Raw genomic sequence first — 16,493 nt, forward strand, 5'->3', positions numbered from 1 at the left:
TTACAAAGTCCATTATGGACATGTCCTTCCCTGGCCTTTTCTTTTAAATTTTTTTTGGTAATCTTGTTTACCCCAACTATTATCACTGCCCCAGGCAGCTGCAATGTTAGATAATTGCAAACAACCCCAGGGAAAAGGCTGCTTGCACCAGGTATATTTTGAGTCAGGCCACATAAAGACAGCTTTGCAGGTGCATTTTTCAGGCAATTGCCAGACAGTTTTCTGGAAACAGACATTTTTGGGGAACGCCAAAGCTGTTCTGTCCTCTCCGCTGGCCTTTAGGCTTCAGATTTTCACTGGGATTATGAGACAACTGGTTTTTGAAACAACCAGAAGCCTTGATGTACTTACTGAGATTCAGCCATTTTTCTTGAATAAAAACTCCTTTGGTTAATTTCCAGAGTTCTGAAAAAGTTGGTTTTGACAATTTTGCCAGTGTTGTTCTTTAACAGAGAAGTAGATTTTTGAGAGGTCCCTCCTTTGACATTTCCTCTGACGTCCTGAAATCCCAATTTAGAAATGGGCAGAAAAGGAAAATGTACACTTTACCAGAAAGGATATTCAGTTTGGTTTCTTAAGTTTTGATTTTTTTTTTCATACCTACCGTGCTGTGTGCTGGAAAGGTGACATTCGTGGGTGGTGGGGAATGGTCATGTTAAGGCCTAACATATTTCTCATTGACTCACGCACGGTGCATTTTACATGTACAATTCCACCAAAAACATGTACTCAACAATTGACATCTTCAGTGGTAAGTTGTGTGATGTCTCTGAAGCAGTCTGCGATGCTGAGCCCTTTCTCTTTCTTCATATTCTGTTCACTCTCCTTAAAAGTTTGTTTCAAGCTTCTATTTGTGCCTCCTCTTCCTGGCTGACTCAGCGTGCCTTTGGGTTTGCCCACCCCTGGGAAGCAATGACTCCTGGACATGTGTCTCTAACTCTGGCTGAACTTCATATTTGTATATTCTTTATTACCCAGATCTTACGTTCAATTGTCCTCAGGACCTTGACTTTGACTCAGGGTACCTCAAACTCCAACACATTCAAAACTGTCACTCAGTTTTTAATACTCAGCTCCAGGCTGCCCTGGCTGAAGGAAGCTCCTCTCCGTCATGTTCACATGTTACAATATGGAAAAGTAATGTAGGGCTACTCTCATTGATTCTTCCACAACACAGTGGATGCTCAATATCATTTTATCGAATTTATGACTGAATCCTAGATTGAGAGGTACTTCAGAAAATGCATAATAAATTGCCACCCTTTAAAGTTCCTATCACGTACTCATGTGCTTTAGGATGACTGAGTGCCAGTCTCTCATAGATGAACTTAAGGTTCAGAAAATATAGTATGTTGTTTAAGTTCACAGTCACGTAGTCAGTAAGTCACAGATTTAAACTCATGATCTTACTGCTGCTGTGTATATATTTTATATTTACATTTTTGGGGCAATTCTTAAAGGCATAAGATAGTATTGCACTGTGAAAAACAGAGCTTAGGTTTCTTTAAATGCTTTCAATGTCGTGTCCAATTTGCTCTATTGATCTTATAAAGAGGAAGAGACTTGTTTTGTTGGTTTTAGCTCCCAAGATGACAGAAGCAGGGGAGAAAGAAAGAGTTCTCTTACTCCAGGAGGAAACAACTGGACAGGAAGAAATGACAATAGGGGAAAAAAAATGCCAAAGGTTGCCAGGATGATTTCTCAGCTTTGTGCAGTTCCAAGGGCTTTGTTTTTTCCCTACCTGTACTGGCTTCTTTAGAGCAAACTATTCATGCCCCTCCTGGGCTCTGGGCATAAGAGTTAAGTGAAGTTGTAACTTTACTTCAAAGAAAAAAAATTAAAATATGCTTGCCTAAAAAATTCACTTCTTGACTGCATGCAAATCTGCATTCAGATTTCTGATGGAGGCTGCAGCTTGTGTCACAGAGCTGAAGGAGATCGCGTCTCTTGTTCTCCCTGGCTCTGTCCCAGAGATCCCTTTCTGCCCATAACCCGGCTCTAAGTGGTGTTCTGGCTGAAGTTCGTAGGAGGCAGACCCATTTGTCTCTAAAATAAATGGATGATATGTGACTCTTTAGAGATAAAGATAACTTTTCTTTCAGTCCCAAGTGCCAGGGCCAAATTAGGTGACTCTAAACCAGTCATCAATCTTTGTTCTGAATTTAGGGTCTAAATGAGATGGTTAGGGTAAGATGAGTGTATTAAAGGAAGCAAGAAAGGCAGGAAAATGAACATGAACGAATGCTTTCCCCCCTTCTGTTTCTTCCCAGTTCTCTCTTATTAGAGCTGATTCAATTGAGGGCTTCAGCTAGAACCAATATGTGCACTGAGTTATTCAGGGAGATTACAGGAGAATTCTGTAAAGGGAGTCAGAATGAGAGTCTGATATTTAGAAGTTTGGTAGTTGTGATCACTGATTTTTTTTAAAAAAATATTTTTATGTCCACATAGTTTCTATGCACTTCAATAAGTGCTTTCATGCCCCTCCTTTGAGAACATGTTGGACTTGCATCTCATGAATAGAATGCAGTGAAAATGATGGATTATGACTTTTGAGGGTAGGTCATAAAAGGCAGTGAAGTTTCCTCCTTGCTTTCTGGGGATCCAAACACTCAAGCAGCCCAATGGAAAGATCCAGGTGGAGGAAGTAAGGCCTTGAAACAGCCAGGGAGGATCTGAGGCCTCCTGCTAACAGCTATGCCAGTGAGCCATCTTGGTAATAGATCTTTCAGCCTTACTCAAGCCTCCAGATGACTGCATCCCCAGGTGGCAACTTCACGTGCCAGCCAAACTGCTCCTAAAGTCCTGGACCACAGAAATTATGAGTTAATAAATGTTTGTTGTTTTAAGTTGCTCAAAAAAAAAAAAAAAGAAAAGAAAAGAAAGAAAGAAAGAAAGGAAAGGGGAAAAGAAAATTTTGTGTGGAATTTTGATACCTATTTTTCATCTATGACATTTTATTACAAAATTAGTTCTTAATTTTCAATGTTGAGAACACCAAGGACAATGATAATATCCAAGCTTCAGACAGAACCATACATTTTTAGTTCAACTATAAATTTTAGTCTTTGTTTCATCGAATCTTTGGCATAAATGCCAAAGTAAAATGACTACTTCGAGTATTTTTTTTTAAAATCATTAATTTAGAGCAGTGAAAAGTGGAATAACTATTAGGAATCAAAAGTTAGCTCCTGAGTGATTTTCTCTGTCAAAATAGCTTGTAAATCATTGGAATGAATGACCAGAGGTACAAAAATTTGCAGTAAGAGAAAATATATTGCCACTATTTTTTTAAAATAAAACCTTTATTTTTTTTTTAAAGCTAAGGAATCTTTTTTTTTTTAAATTTTTATTTATTTATTATAGTCACAGAGAGAGAGAGAGAGAGAGAGAGAGGCAGAGACACAGGCAGAGGGAGAAGCAGGCTCCACGCACCGGGAGCCCGACGTGGGATTCGATCCCGGGTCTCCAGGATCGCGCCCTGGGCCAAAGGCAGGCGCTAAACCACTGCGCCACCCAGGGATCCCTATTGCCACTATTTTTAAGTTTGAACAAAAAATTATGAAGCTTTGAGAGTTAAGAATCCTGATATTAAGTATCATAAAATAAAATTGTATATAACATAGATTATAGAACATCCAATAAAACATAACCAAATACATATAACATTCATGATTAATAATGCATGATAAAATCAATCTAACATTATCTCTGATATTTATGGTCATTTGTGGCTCATAGTTTTTGTCCCTCCTCAAATAAAAGCTTCATGAGGGAAGGGATTTGTCTATGTTTGCAGACTGAGGGTGCTCAGTAGAAACTGAATAATGAATAGCAAACTCATACATGTTTCATTCTCTTTGAACACCAAATTTTGCTAAGTTTGACTTTCTAGAGATTCTAGAATCAGAAAAGTTTTGAATTCATGGATTTGTGGCCTTAGGCTGAGAAGGCTCTGCAGCTCTAAACCTCTGCGGAGAGACCTAAGGTAGAAATGATCTGTGAGACCTTTCGGGAAGGTTGGAAAACTCTGCTTACCTGTACCCTCAATTTATTGGTGGTCTTTCTCAGACCTTGTCTTTGAACTGCTTTTTTCCCCCCACCTTAATACATTAAGAAAGGTTTTCTTTAGTCGTGTTCAGTTCAACTTTGCCAGGGCACTAATGTCATTAAAATCAACTCTATTTAAAATTCCCAATAAGTGTGAAACCTCAGTGTGTTCTGACTGCATTGAAATATTCCCACTGGAGCCAACCTGCTTGTTTGTACAGTATGTAGCCTTCAGATTGGCTCCTCCCATTTAGTAATGTGATTTTGTCTTTGCTTCTCATTATCCTGACTGGCTCATAAAGACATTCTAAGCGGGTGCTAGTGGAAGTTAACTAAGTGGAATATGTTTCGTCTTCTATGAAATAAAACCAAAAATAGGATATACCAGCAAGTATGATATCTGGAACGAGAGTAATTTTTGCTCAGGTCAACTAGGTTTTTAAAATTGTTAAAAGACCTAAATCTTTTTTATATATTTTTGTCCATTGCGTTATCTATTCCTTTGTTGCGCTTCAATTGTTTTTGAAGATTATTTTAAATGCGATTCAAGCTACAACACAGAATAAAACATTAAACGCGCCTCCAAAATCTCTTAAAATTGGCTTTTTTCTTAGATCAATTGTTAATGTTTGTATCTAATTACACTACTTGTAATTATAGGCAGTATAGTGTAGCATGTTTGCTCTACTGCTTGTTTAGAGCTATCTATTATTCATGTTTCTCTTCCTGTGTGCATCAAATGCTATTGCAGCAAAGGTCTGGCCAGTATGCAATTCTCTCCTCCCTTGAGAGAGATTACCATGTACTCCGCAGCTCATTCTGCTTGGATTATGGTATAGTGTTATCTATTGCAAGTAAGAAGTTAATTCTTTTGTTGTAGGAACTTTATGTGATTGCCAATCAGTTATGTTAAGATGCACAATGGTGCTGTGCAGGGACTATAATTCTATTTTTGCAGTGATTATCACAACTACCAGTACAGAGGTCCCTAGGAATATTTTTTATCTTTTTATATGCCATTGTAATAGCATACAAAGTTGAAATAATGGCTGAGCACTGCAGCAATTATTCTTAGTGCACCTTACTTACAAATCAAAAGCAGGACTGGATGTTCACAGCTAAAACAAAATAGATGTTTGGATTGACTATTTAGCTAAATATGAGAACTACCTCCACATTTTTTCTTGCAATAAGCTAAACCTTTGTAAATATGCATGTTTCCTCATTTTAGCATGTTGTTTGAAATCACAAATCTCAAAATAGCTCAATTTTGAAGTATTTTTGTATATACGTTACATCACTAAATGTCCTCTACATACCAATGAAATGTGTAAGACTCTTTTGGATACCTTGTTTACACAAAGTTATATAAAATAGAGGAAATATTGTCATTTAATATTCACGAAGAATGCATTGTGCTCCTATGTGATAGAGAGGTAGCCTGAGCTCTTATGTGTTTAGTGGCAAATCGGTTGCCAAATTACTACTACTAATATAAATTATTGATTTTGTATTATCAGACATTGTTCTGATTGCTTCATGTGGATTTTCTCATTCTATTCTATGACATATATGGTGAGGTAGTACAATTATCCTCATTTTATGGATAAGAATGCTGAGTCACATATAGTTTAAATGATGTATTCAGGAAACTCAGAGTCCTAGCTTAACTGGGATCCAAACACAGTTTCTAGGTCTGGAACCTGAGCCTTGACACATGTCTCTCAATGACACAATTATGCTATTACATGAAAAAGATGCATTCAGTCAGCGTGCGGCTAAATGTTTGCATATCTTCACTTCTTGTCTCAATTTTTTCCGTCTGCACAAACTCTGTTGTGGATTTCAATGAATTGCTTTAGAACTCTTAATCCTTTATCTCCATATTCTCATCCTGGAAGACTTCTTATGGAGGACATTTGAAACTGTCCATCTTTCCATTTTAAGAAAAAAGCTACTAGTAGCTTCAACTTATTTCGGGATGCACTGAACTTAAAGATGATTCTCACAGAAACAGAAAACACATGCAAACATGACTTTGTTTTGTAATGATTTTTATTTTAACATTCTATTACAATGTGTAAGTCTCAAGTATAACTACAATATAATTTATGACAAACTCCAACATTTTGAGCATTCACAGATGTATGAAAATTATACAGAATTCTATGTAAACAGCATTATTATATTCATGGCTATTCATTTATTTTTATGAAGCAATTCTTGATTATTTTCCTCAAGAATATTACATCATAACCACAGATACTTAAAAAAATGTGTAGTCTCTATACACAGGTCCTAAACCTAAACCCAGGCCAATTACTTGGCCATTCTAATTTAGCTGGCCCTCCTTTCATTACTTCCAGTAACATTTCTCCAAAACTGCTATTTAAAATTGCTTTATTTACATGTGCATTTTGTCTTAAATCTTTTTAATAAAGCTATGAAAAATCTATAAAATCATGCTGAACATTTTGGGTTGAGGTTTTCAACAATCAGCATTTAGAAACAGCCCATATATCACTTATATCTTTTGCAAACTATGTAACAGTCAAAAAAGCAAAATGAGAGTCTCCCACTATTCTCCAAATTGTATGTATGCATTTGTGTTCAAATTTTTGCTTCCATTTGTGTTTGCTTACATTTTATGCTAACTTAAACTTTACAGTGTAATTGCCTTTCCACATCATTAAGTGAAATGAATTCAGTGATTATGTAATTTAAATATTAGCATGACAGTGCCTTCTGGAGGTATCTCATTATCAGTACCAAACAGTAACCTACACGAAAAGCAAAGTCAAATTTTACTTCAAGCTTATACAGTACTAAATAAGCTCTCAATTCCATATATTGTTTCTAATTGATAAAAAGTCACAACTAGACATTCCTGGGAAAACATATTTATACAAAACCTAACTATGTCATATTAAAAAAAGTATTGTTCAGCATGAAATAGGAGAAAAGAGCAAATCTGTAACTTTTTGTTTTGAAATGCTAAGAAGAAACTGTTGAGGAACCAGTTGCCAGTAATTTTTATTTCACATAAAAATAAGGCAATGTAAAAACATGAACAGTAAATTACACATAAACCTGTCCACCACACATCTTTTCATAATATATAAATATGCAAAATGCAGTTATATTTATATGGGTTTAAAATATGAGGAGAGACTGAATTTAAATCTAAGGTGATATTAATTTCTCAATTTACTGTATTAAAAAATTTTACAAATGTAATATATTTTGTATGGTTCCCTAATTTCAAAACCTATTTTCAACAGGCTTAGCAGGTATGCAATGCAATGCTCTACATAGTCTAGGAAAACACTGCATGGTATCTTTCATATTAAATAAAAAAGAGGCTCAAATAACCTAAGATGAATGATTAAATGTAGGTGCAAAGAATCTTTGGCCCTAGGTTTAATTTCATATGTAACTTAGGACAAATGTCTAGAAGTTGTTAGATGTTCATGGATGTTGTAAAATACATCACAATTTAAAAACGTTAGAGATACGAAGTTCTGTGGAAATGTCTCTGTTTCTATCTCATAACTGTGTTTCTTTGTCTATCCATATCCTTCATTTCTGTAGGTATTTTAAAACCTCCTTTATTTTTAACTAACCAGAACAACAAAAAATAGGTTGTATTTATTATAGAAATATAATTTGTTCTTTTTTAATTTAGAAAAGCAAATGAATGATATATATACTTGATTTGAAAACTCCTACAAAATCTTCTAAATAAAATTACTTCCTACTTATGTAACTCGATTTTTGCCTATGCATAAGTAACTTGATAGAAGAAAGATCTCATAGTCTTGAAATAAACTCATGAAAAAAAATGCATCATGGCCATTTCTTTTCAAAGCCACTATCAACGAGGACTTTCTAAAACTAGATTTATAATCCTTGGTAGGAGGACAGCAGCTAAAGCAAAATTGAATATTTGCTTGGTAAGCTACAAGCTCATGGTACTTTATTGATTGATATAAAATGTACCTCATAGTCATAGAATTTTAAGGAGAAAGTGATATTGTCGTCAACTTAAAGACGAAAGAGAAAGATTGAAAAGAATTAATAGCACAAATTAGGAAAATATGTTAGTGGGAAGAAAGCAGGGTGGCAAGAATCCCCACTGATGTTCACTCAAACCAAAACAAGTCTGTGTTGAAAGGCTGCCGTGTATCATGACTTGAAAGTTTGCCATACACATTTAGGATGGTACGTAGGCGATGCAGTAAACACTTTGCCCAAGTCACTATCTGGTCAACCACAGTATCAAACAGATACCTGCACATCAGAAAGCACTTCATTAAAGGAAAATATCAACTTTACTTTCTGCTAAAGAATGACCAGACAATAGTGCATGAGAAAGCAGAAATTTGTGACCAAACAGATGAAGAGTTGGGTCATTACTAATGTTTTAAGGCAGCACAGTCCAGTGTTAAGATTGTGAAGATAAAATGAATAAAGCTTTCTTCTGTTCCTTCTTTTCTTAAGCATCCTTGGTTTTTTCTTCTTTTGAGGAATGTAATATGTACGTAAAATAAATTTTCACTTTGTATGGTTACTGTATGAACAAGAGGGTATTTTCAAAGGCAGGCTATGAAGCACAATACTCTACAGGTAAGCCTTATCCTGGGTGGTCTATGAAGCAAGATGAATAACAAATATTTGTTGAAATGAAAAGCCTACATATGTTTTCAATCCCGTGGCATTGTATAGGCACATAAAAATTGGTTCCAATGCAGTAGAGAATAAATGTAAGCACCTCAAAATATAGAATGACTTCTGTACACGGAGAAGAGTCTTGCTCCCTAATAACAAGATGTGTTAACTAAACCTTCATTACTAATGACCGTTCCTTCTATCAGGGCATTTCATTGCAAAGCTAACGTAAAATACTTTTATAGATATCCAAATGATAGACGTGTGTGTGTGTATTTGCACAGGAAACATGATTGTTTACAGTCACGTGAAGAGATGACGAAGTGGATATGAGCATTTTCCACATGGTCTTCTGATGTATTAAAAGCAAATAAAATCAAATCAGCTTTGTTTGCTGTAATCAAGAATCCCTACAGAGTACTCGTACTATTCTTACAGAATCATTTACTAATGCAAACATAGCCATCTGCCAATGCTGCCCATCTATTTTCGGGAATGAGAGCTAGTCATCGCACTGACTTTAAGAATATTTCAAAAAAAAAAAGTTTTGGCAAAGACTTCCTTAAAAGAGTCTTATTAACACAAATGTATCACCTTCAGAGGCTGTAAACAACATCAAAAACGAAGCTCTATTTTTTGCTTTCCTTGCCATCTTTCCCTTTGTCTTCCTTTTCTGTTTTGTCTTTTTCGTATTTCTCTTTGTCTGGCTTTGTTACACTGTCATATGAAGGTGGAGACACAGTGGATGGGGTTGCATCAGTTTTTTCTGGACTTGAGTTCTCAATGTTATCAAAAACCATATCCTCTTTATTGGGCAAATCATCATCTCGGTCTCCATCTTTTATGTATATACTCGATATATTTTTGACATTTTGCCTTAAGCGGTAACGTCTGTAAGCACGCTGAATGACAGTAGCAGACACATCCTCTTGTTTTCGTTTTAGTGTAGTTGTTATGGGTTCATAGGACACTTTAGAAGGATTTGCTGACATGAACCTTTCTTCCATCTGTGAACGCAGAGAGTCCATTTCTCCGCTTTCACCCAAAACACGCTTTGTAAAAGCAAATAAGATGTCAAGACAATGGATCCGGTCCCCACTGACCATGGGCAGGTCCATGGCAATGAGCTGGACTTTGTTTGGTTTCGCTATGAGGAGAGGAGGATCCAGAGCAGCTGCAAAATCAGAGAGTTTGCTATATTCTATAAACTGGGTGGCATCAGGATCAAACTTCTCCCAAACCTCATAGAACATCTCAAAGTCATCCTCGCTCAGGGGCTCGGTACTCTCCTCAGTAGCAACACTGAAGTTCTCCAGGATGACAGCGATGTACATGTTCACCACAACCAGAAAGGAGATGATGATGTAACTGACAAAATAGAATATCCCGACAGAGGGGTTCCCACAGTCCCCTTCGACTGAACTTCCAGGGTGAACTTTTTTGGGGTCACAGTCAGGTGGTGCACTGTTGAGAATAGGTGCTAGCAATCCATCCCAGCCAGCCGAGGTGGTAATTTGGAACAAGCAGATCATGCTGTTGCCAAAGGTCTCAAAGTTGAACATGTCGTTAATTCCAGCCTCCTTTTTAACATAGGCAAAGTTGGACATTCCAAAGATGGCGTAGATGAACATGACCAGGAAGAGCAGGAGGCCGATGTTAAACAAGGCAGGGAGGGACATCATCAGAGCAAAGAGCAGTGTGCGGATCCCCTTCGCCCCTTTGATCAGACGCAAGATTCGACCGATCCTGGCGAGCCGGATCACTCGGAACAGGGTGGGGGACACAAAGTATTTTTCTATCAGCTCAGCCAGAAACATGCCTGGTGAGGAAGAAGGGGATGGAAATTTAACAATTAAAATTAAAAATCATGACTTTTAAGTAATTTTATCTGGCATCTTATCTCTTATGATTTCAGGACTATCATTTTATATTGAAAACAATTTCATACCAAACAATTGAGCAATACCAAAGGAAAATGATTGAAATTACTATCTCAAGTAATTGAGACATTTTCTCTCCCTTTACTAAATTTGTAGACATTGGTTTTTTTTTCCTCCATAATAATTTTTGATTATAGTGGTGATACCTACTCATGTAGAAAATCTAAGCAATACAGTAAAATGCATAAAAGGAAATTATAAATCACCTGAAATATCACCAATTACAATAGTAATTACTATTTTCTTGAGTATCGCTTTAGATATTTTTCTATGCAAGTACACACACACTTTGTCAATGAATGTAATTATGCTACATTGGCACTTTTAATAATGAGTCACTTCATCATGTCATGGAAATATTTCCATTCAAATGGCAACAAAGCAATTTCTTCTAGTTTCATAATGTTCTAGTCAAATAACTAAATATTTAAGAATTTTATGTTGTTTTCAATATTTTTGGCTGAGATGAATATACAAGTAGGTTTTTTCTAGTTACATGAACATGATTTGATATCAATAAAAGATCAAACAGTATATTTAAATTTTTCTTATATATTGTCAAACCTATCTCCAGAAAGTCTGTACAACTCTCCATAGTGATGTATGAAAGTGCTCATCCTCTACATGCTCAACCAGTATTGTCGTTATCATTTTTACCAGAAAATCTTTTGATGTTTCAAAGCATCTCATTATAACTTATTTGCATTTATTTTGGGGGAAAAATCCACATTTTTTTCTTGTTAGTTGGACAGTTTTTTGTGTGCTGCTTGGTAATTTTTTACTTTTTCTTTCTGGCCATGGTAAGTACTTTGCCCATTTTTCTATTGATATTTACTATTTTCTTATTGACTTATGAGGGCTATTTTTCTATTGAAAATGCCAATCCATTGCTGGTCATGTTATATACAATTTTTCCCTGTGTTTCATCTTTCAATCTTTTTGATTTGGGGAGAAGGTGGTGGGTTTTTCTCCATAGAATATTTTTATTTTATATAGTTTATTGGTTTTTCTTCATAGACTCAAATTTGTGTCATAAATAGGTTCATTGTTATAAATCTATTTCTTCTTGAATTTATTTTTTTACACTTTAATTTTTGATTCATGTGATCTGTTTACTGAGCAAATTACTTTTATTTTTCTTCCAGATAAATTTTGGAATCATTCAGACTTGTATTGCCAATTTATTATTTCCACCAGGCAAAAAGACTTATTGATATTCTTGTTGGGATAAATAATACTGTATTTATAAATGGATTTATTTGAAAAAGGGTCACATCTATAGTGATAGCCTTCTTATCCAAGTATAAGAAGTCTTTCAATTATTTAAGACTTCTTTTGTATCTGTTAGCTTTCCTCATAAAAGTCTTATACATTTCTTATTAAAGTTGTTACCTGATATTTTACTTTATTTTTATTGCAAATGTAAATGAGATTTTTCTTTAGGTCTACTTTCTAAATTTTTTGTCCACATATAAAAAAAAAATTGTGACTATCAATACATGTGATTTAAAGTTTGGACCTTCCGAACTCTAATTGAATTCATTTTTTTTGTTGTTGTTGATTCTCTTTCACTTGTAAAACATGCCATAATATGATCTGAAGATGAAGATCATTTGCTCATGTATCTCTCTGTTTTCTAATCTAATTGCATCAGCCAACATTGTTAAAAATAGAGGTGATAGAGGAATGCTCTTTTTTCTTCCTAATTTAATGGGAATGCTTCTACTATTTTGCTTGTTATCACAGATTCATATTTAATTTGTCTTCTGATATCTTAATACTTTCTAGTACTCTTTTTTCAAAAGTTGATTTTGAATGCCTCTTCTAAATTACATGGTACTTAATATTGAAGTTTTAGGTTATATGACCTTTAACTTTTCTAGGCCCACCTGTTTCATCATCCGTAAGTTGAATTTGTATTAAACAATCGCCACAATCTCTAAAATTTGTAATTCTAAAAATAAATGCAACTGTAAAATACTGGGCAAGGAATGTGCAGATACTGAGAAAACAAGAAGACAGAGAAACAGCTATGGTAATGAAAGGAGAAGCATAGAATCATACTATGATTCACGGTCAAGATGGGTTGGTTGAGAAATGATTCTATTTGATAGACTTGCCAAGTATGAAGCCATAAATTAAAATGGCATTTCTTGAGATCTTACCTTCACTTTGAATTCAGAAAGAATTTTCACAAAAGGTCAGGGATATTCTGGCTATTAATGATCATTAATCAAGGGACATTTCTCATGATGTGCTAGAACTAGAGGTGATTTCAGATTCTGCACTGGTCTTCCTACCTACATATGGGATTTTCTACCTACATACCTACATATAGGTCTATCTATCTACATACCTACATACAGACACAGTTGCTACTTCTGTGAAGAGTAATCTTGGAGATCAAATATCCAGGAGTATTACATGCTTCTAACAAATAGAAAAGTTGTAGCATGAACCCAGGAATTCTGACATAGAGGTCTGTTTTATTTAGTATTGTTTTTAAGATTCTTTCATTCAGGGGGATCCCTGGGTGGCTCAGTGGTTTAGCGCCTGCCTTTGGCCCAGGGCGTGATCCTGGAGTCCTGGGATCGAGTCTCACATCGGGCTCCCGGCATGGAGCCTGCTTCTCCCTCCTCCTCCTGTGTCTCTGCCAATCTCTCTCTCTCTCTCTCTCTCTCTCTGTCGATCATAAATAAATAAATAAACCTTTAAAAAATAAAGCTTAAAAAAATAAAGCTTAAAAAAAAGATTCATTCATTCATTTTACTAATGTACTCAAAAGTAAATTTACATTCAAGAATTCAGAAGCTTCTCTGAGCATATGTGAAGTTTAGTTTGATTCAAAATGGTCTTACCTACAATGGAGAGAATCACAACCACAAAGTCAAAAATGTTCCATCCTACAGTGAAGTAGTAGTGTCTGAGGGAGATCAATTTCAGCACACATTCTCCAGTGAAAAGGATAATAAAAACCACATTTATCCAATATAAAACATCAGTCATGTATTTACTTTGTCCCTCTTTTTCTACCATCATGGTTACCATGTTGAGGCAGATAAGTACCATGATGGTTATATCAAAAGCTTGGTTTGTTACTAGGTCAAATATACATCCTTGGAATTTGTTCTGTAAAGAAATGAGAATTATATAGAATGAGAGTACATTTTGCAAGTATCCTTTAATCATTACATTAATTAAAAATATTTTAAAAAGGTATTACTTCAAAACTTGCATAAATTATCCTTGGTCATAGGTTCTTGATTTCTAGAATATTATTGAATTAAATCTAATTCAGAGCAAATGAAAACTTTTGCTGTTGTTGTTGACTTTCAGTATATACCAGACCAGCCAGATTTTAGTTGGTTGTGTATACTAACATTTGCTTTTAAACTCATCTAGCCTAGTATGTTATATATCAATAGCCACAGTCACAGGTAATTTTTTACTAAGAAAACCTCAACTCTACTACCTGGAATATTTCAAGTTAATAAAATAACATGTCTCTAAATTTCTACTTTGTCATATTATTTTAACTAATGTGTTACATTGTCTTGCACTGCTATGACTGCTTTGGTATCAGAGACCTATATTTTCCTATCTCTCTCATGTACAGAATATGAATTTCCATATCACCTTTCTTAATCTCACTGCTAGTATTATGCTTTCCAGGAAACACAGGCTTTTTCAAAATCTTTTTAATAGTTGCACAGAAAAGTTTTAAGGAGTTTTACCAAGATCAAGTAGGGCAAACAAAAAATTAAATACCAGGCCTTCAATTCCATAGATTGTGATTTAGTAGGTCTGGCTGAGATCTGGCAATGTGTCCATTTAAAAAGTGCTGAGTGGGCAGCCGGGGTGGCTCAGTGGTTTAGTGCCGCCTTTGGCTCAGGGCCTGATCCTAGAGACCCGGGATTGAGTCCCACGTTGGGCTCCCTGCGTGGAGCCTGCTTCTCCCTCTGCCTATGTCTCTGCCTCTCTCTCTCCCTGTGTCTCTCATGAATAAATAAGTAAAATCTTAAAAAAAAAAAAAAAAAAAGAAAGTGCTAGGTGATCCTCATGTAACCAGCTGAGTACTAATTGGCTTTGTCTTTACTGATAACTCTTTGGCAAGGTGTGTTATGTTGAATATAAATTGAAATGCATATAATGCATTTAAACATTCCTCTCCTCCAGTTGTTAGAGGAATATAAACTATTCTTTGACTGCTAAGATTCACTATTTCCATCTGAGTCCATTCTGGTCTTTGACCTCACGGTAGGAAAAAGCTTAGATTTATGATCAGTCCAACTGCTTCTCTTGCTTTTTGTCACAATTTCAAAAAATCTTCATGTTAGTTTCCTCCTTCTGATAGCAATAACTACATCATAAAATAGTCATTTAGATAAATAAATTTCAATTAAAAGTAAATTTTATTTGTATCCTCTACAGGCCATTGTACTTATAGTAAGCTGTGTAGTTAATATAAAAGTAAAACCATATATAATTACTTTTTATTTTTATAGAAAAAAAAGTTTAAGAACTAGATGAATTAAAAATAATTTGAACATTTATACATTAAAGATATATATGTATACATATACCATTAACCCTTTAACAACACAGGTTTGAACTGCATGGGTCCACTAATATGTGGACATTTTCTTTAGATAAATACAATATAGTACTATAAATGTATTTCTTTTTTATGATTCCTTAATAACATTTTCTTTTCTCTAGCTTACCTTATGTAAGAATATGCTATACAATACATACAACATAAAAACTATGTGTTTATCAACTTCAGTTTATTAGTAAGATTTCTGGTCAATAGTACTTTATTAGTAGTTAAGATTTTAGGGAGTAAAAGTTGATATGCAGATTTTCAACTGTGTGGAGGGTTGGTACCCCTAACTCCTGTGTTGTTTAAAGATTAACTGGTTTTGTTTTGTTGTTTTTTGTTTGTTTTACCCCTGGCCGAGGTATTGGCTTTTGTGGTTTCTTAGATCCAAGCTTTTTCATTGCGTTATAATATTTCTTCTGTTCTTCTGTCATAAAGATATCTTGACCTCCAAGGTAAAGAAATAAAAAATAAACCTAGTTAAAACCAGAATATAAAAAAATAGTGAAAAGGATTAAAGGGGAAAGGAGAAAAAATGAGTGGGAAATATCAGAGAGGGAGACAGAACATGAGAGACTCCTACTCTGAGAAATGAACAAGGGGTAGTGGAAAGGGAGGTGGGCGGGGGGTTGGGGTGACTGGGTGATGGGTACCGAGGGGGGCACTTGACAGGATGAGCACTGGGTGTTATGCTATATGTTGGCAAATCAAACTCCAGTAAAGAGAAAAAAAACCCAGAATCACTGTCTAGATCTTTTTTCAGATGACTAAGACAGGTTAAAAATGTTTTATATAGAAATAAGATGCATTTTATTATGTGCCGCATATCTATAAAATAAATGTCTTAAATAATTACTTAGATATAGGCCTGTCACTTTCCATAAATAATGTAATATGTATATATAATATGTATAAAGAAAAATGAGCCAATAGTTATCATGTAATATTATATATACATATTACATGATAACTATTGGCTCATTTTTCTTTTGGTGAGGTAACCTGTGTTATTTTAAACTATGTGCTAAGACTTCATTTTATCTGCTACTTGTCTCATCAGGCATTTTATTGCTAGATAACAAATATATTAGGAAGGCTTATAAGAAATAAGAATACTGAAGATTTTTTTTATGATTTGGCTAATATTTGGGACTCTAATGAAAAACAGGGGCATAAACAATAGCAAAAATAGTTTTACATTCATTTATATTCATTTACAAATGCCATATTCCTTT

General features: G+C 34.9%; 1 protein-coding gene and 1 long non-coding RNA gene across 3 annotated transcripts in view; one reads left to right on the top strand and one right to left on the bottom strand.

Moving 5' to 3' along the window:
* LOC140598178 (uncharacterized) overlaps nt 1-16,493 on the top strand; it is a 75,353-nt gene that overhangs the window by 37,354 nt on the left and 21,506 nt on the right. The gene's annotated exons all lie outside the window — the stretch shown is intronic.
* Nucleotides 6,088-16,493, bottom strand: part of SCN9A (sodium voltage-gated channel alpha subunit 9) — a 165,983-nt gene continuing 155,577 nt past the window's right edge. For both annotated transcript variants that reach the window (XM_025994117.2, XM_025994116.2), the window contains exons 25-27: nt 15,609-15,713; nt 13,517-13,787; nt 6,088-10,537 (exon numbers count right to left, since the gene is read on the bottom strand). In XM_025994117.2, coding sequence (XP_025849902.2) covers nt 9,348-10,537; nt 13,517-13,787; nt 15,609-15,713 — 1,566 coding nt within the window. In that variant the 3' untranslated portion in view covers nt 6,088-9,347. The remainder of the gene's footprint in view (nt 10,538-13,516; nt 13,788-15,608; nt 15,714-16,493) is intronic.

The sequence above is a fragment of the Vulpes vulpes genome, chromosome 3, assembly GCF_048418805.1.
Source record: "Vulpes vulpes isolate BD-2025 chromosome 3, VulVul3, whole genome shotgun sequence".
NCBI lineage: Eukaryota > Metazoa > Chordata > Mammalia > Carnivora > Canidae > Vulpes > Vulpes vulpes.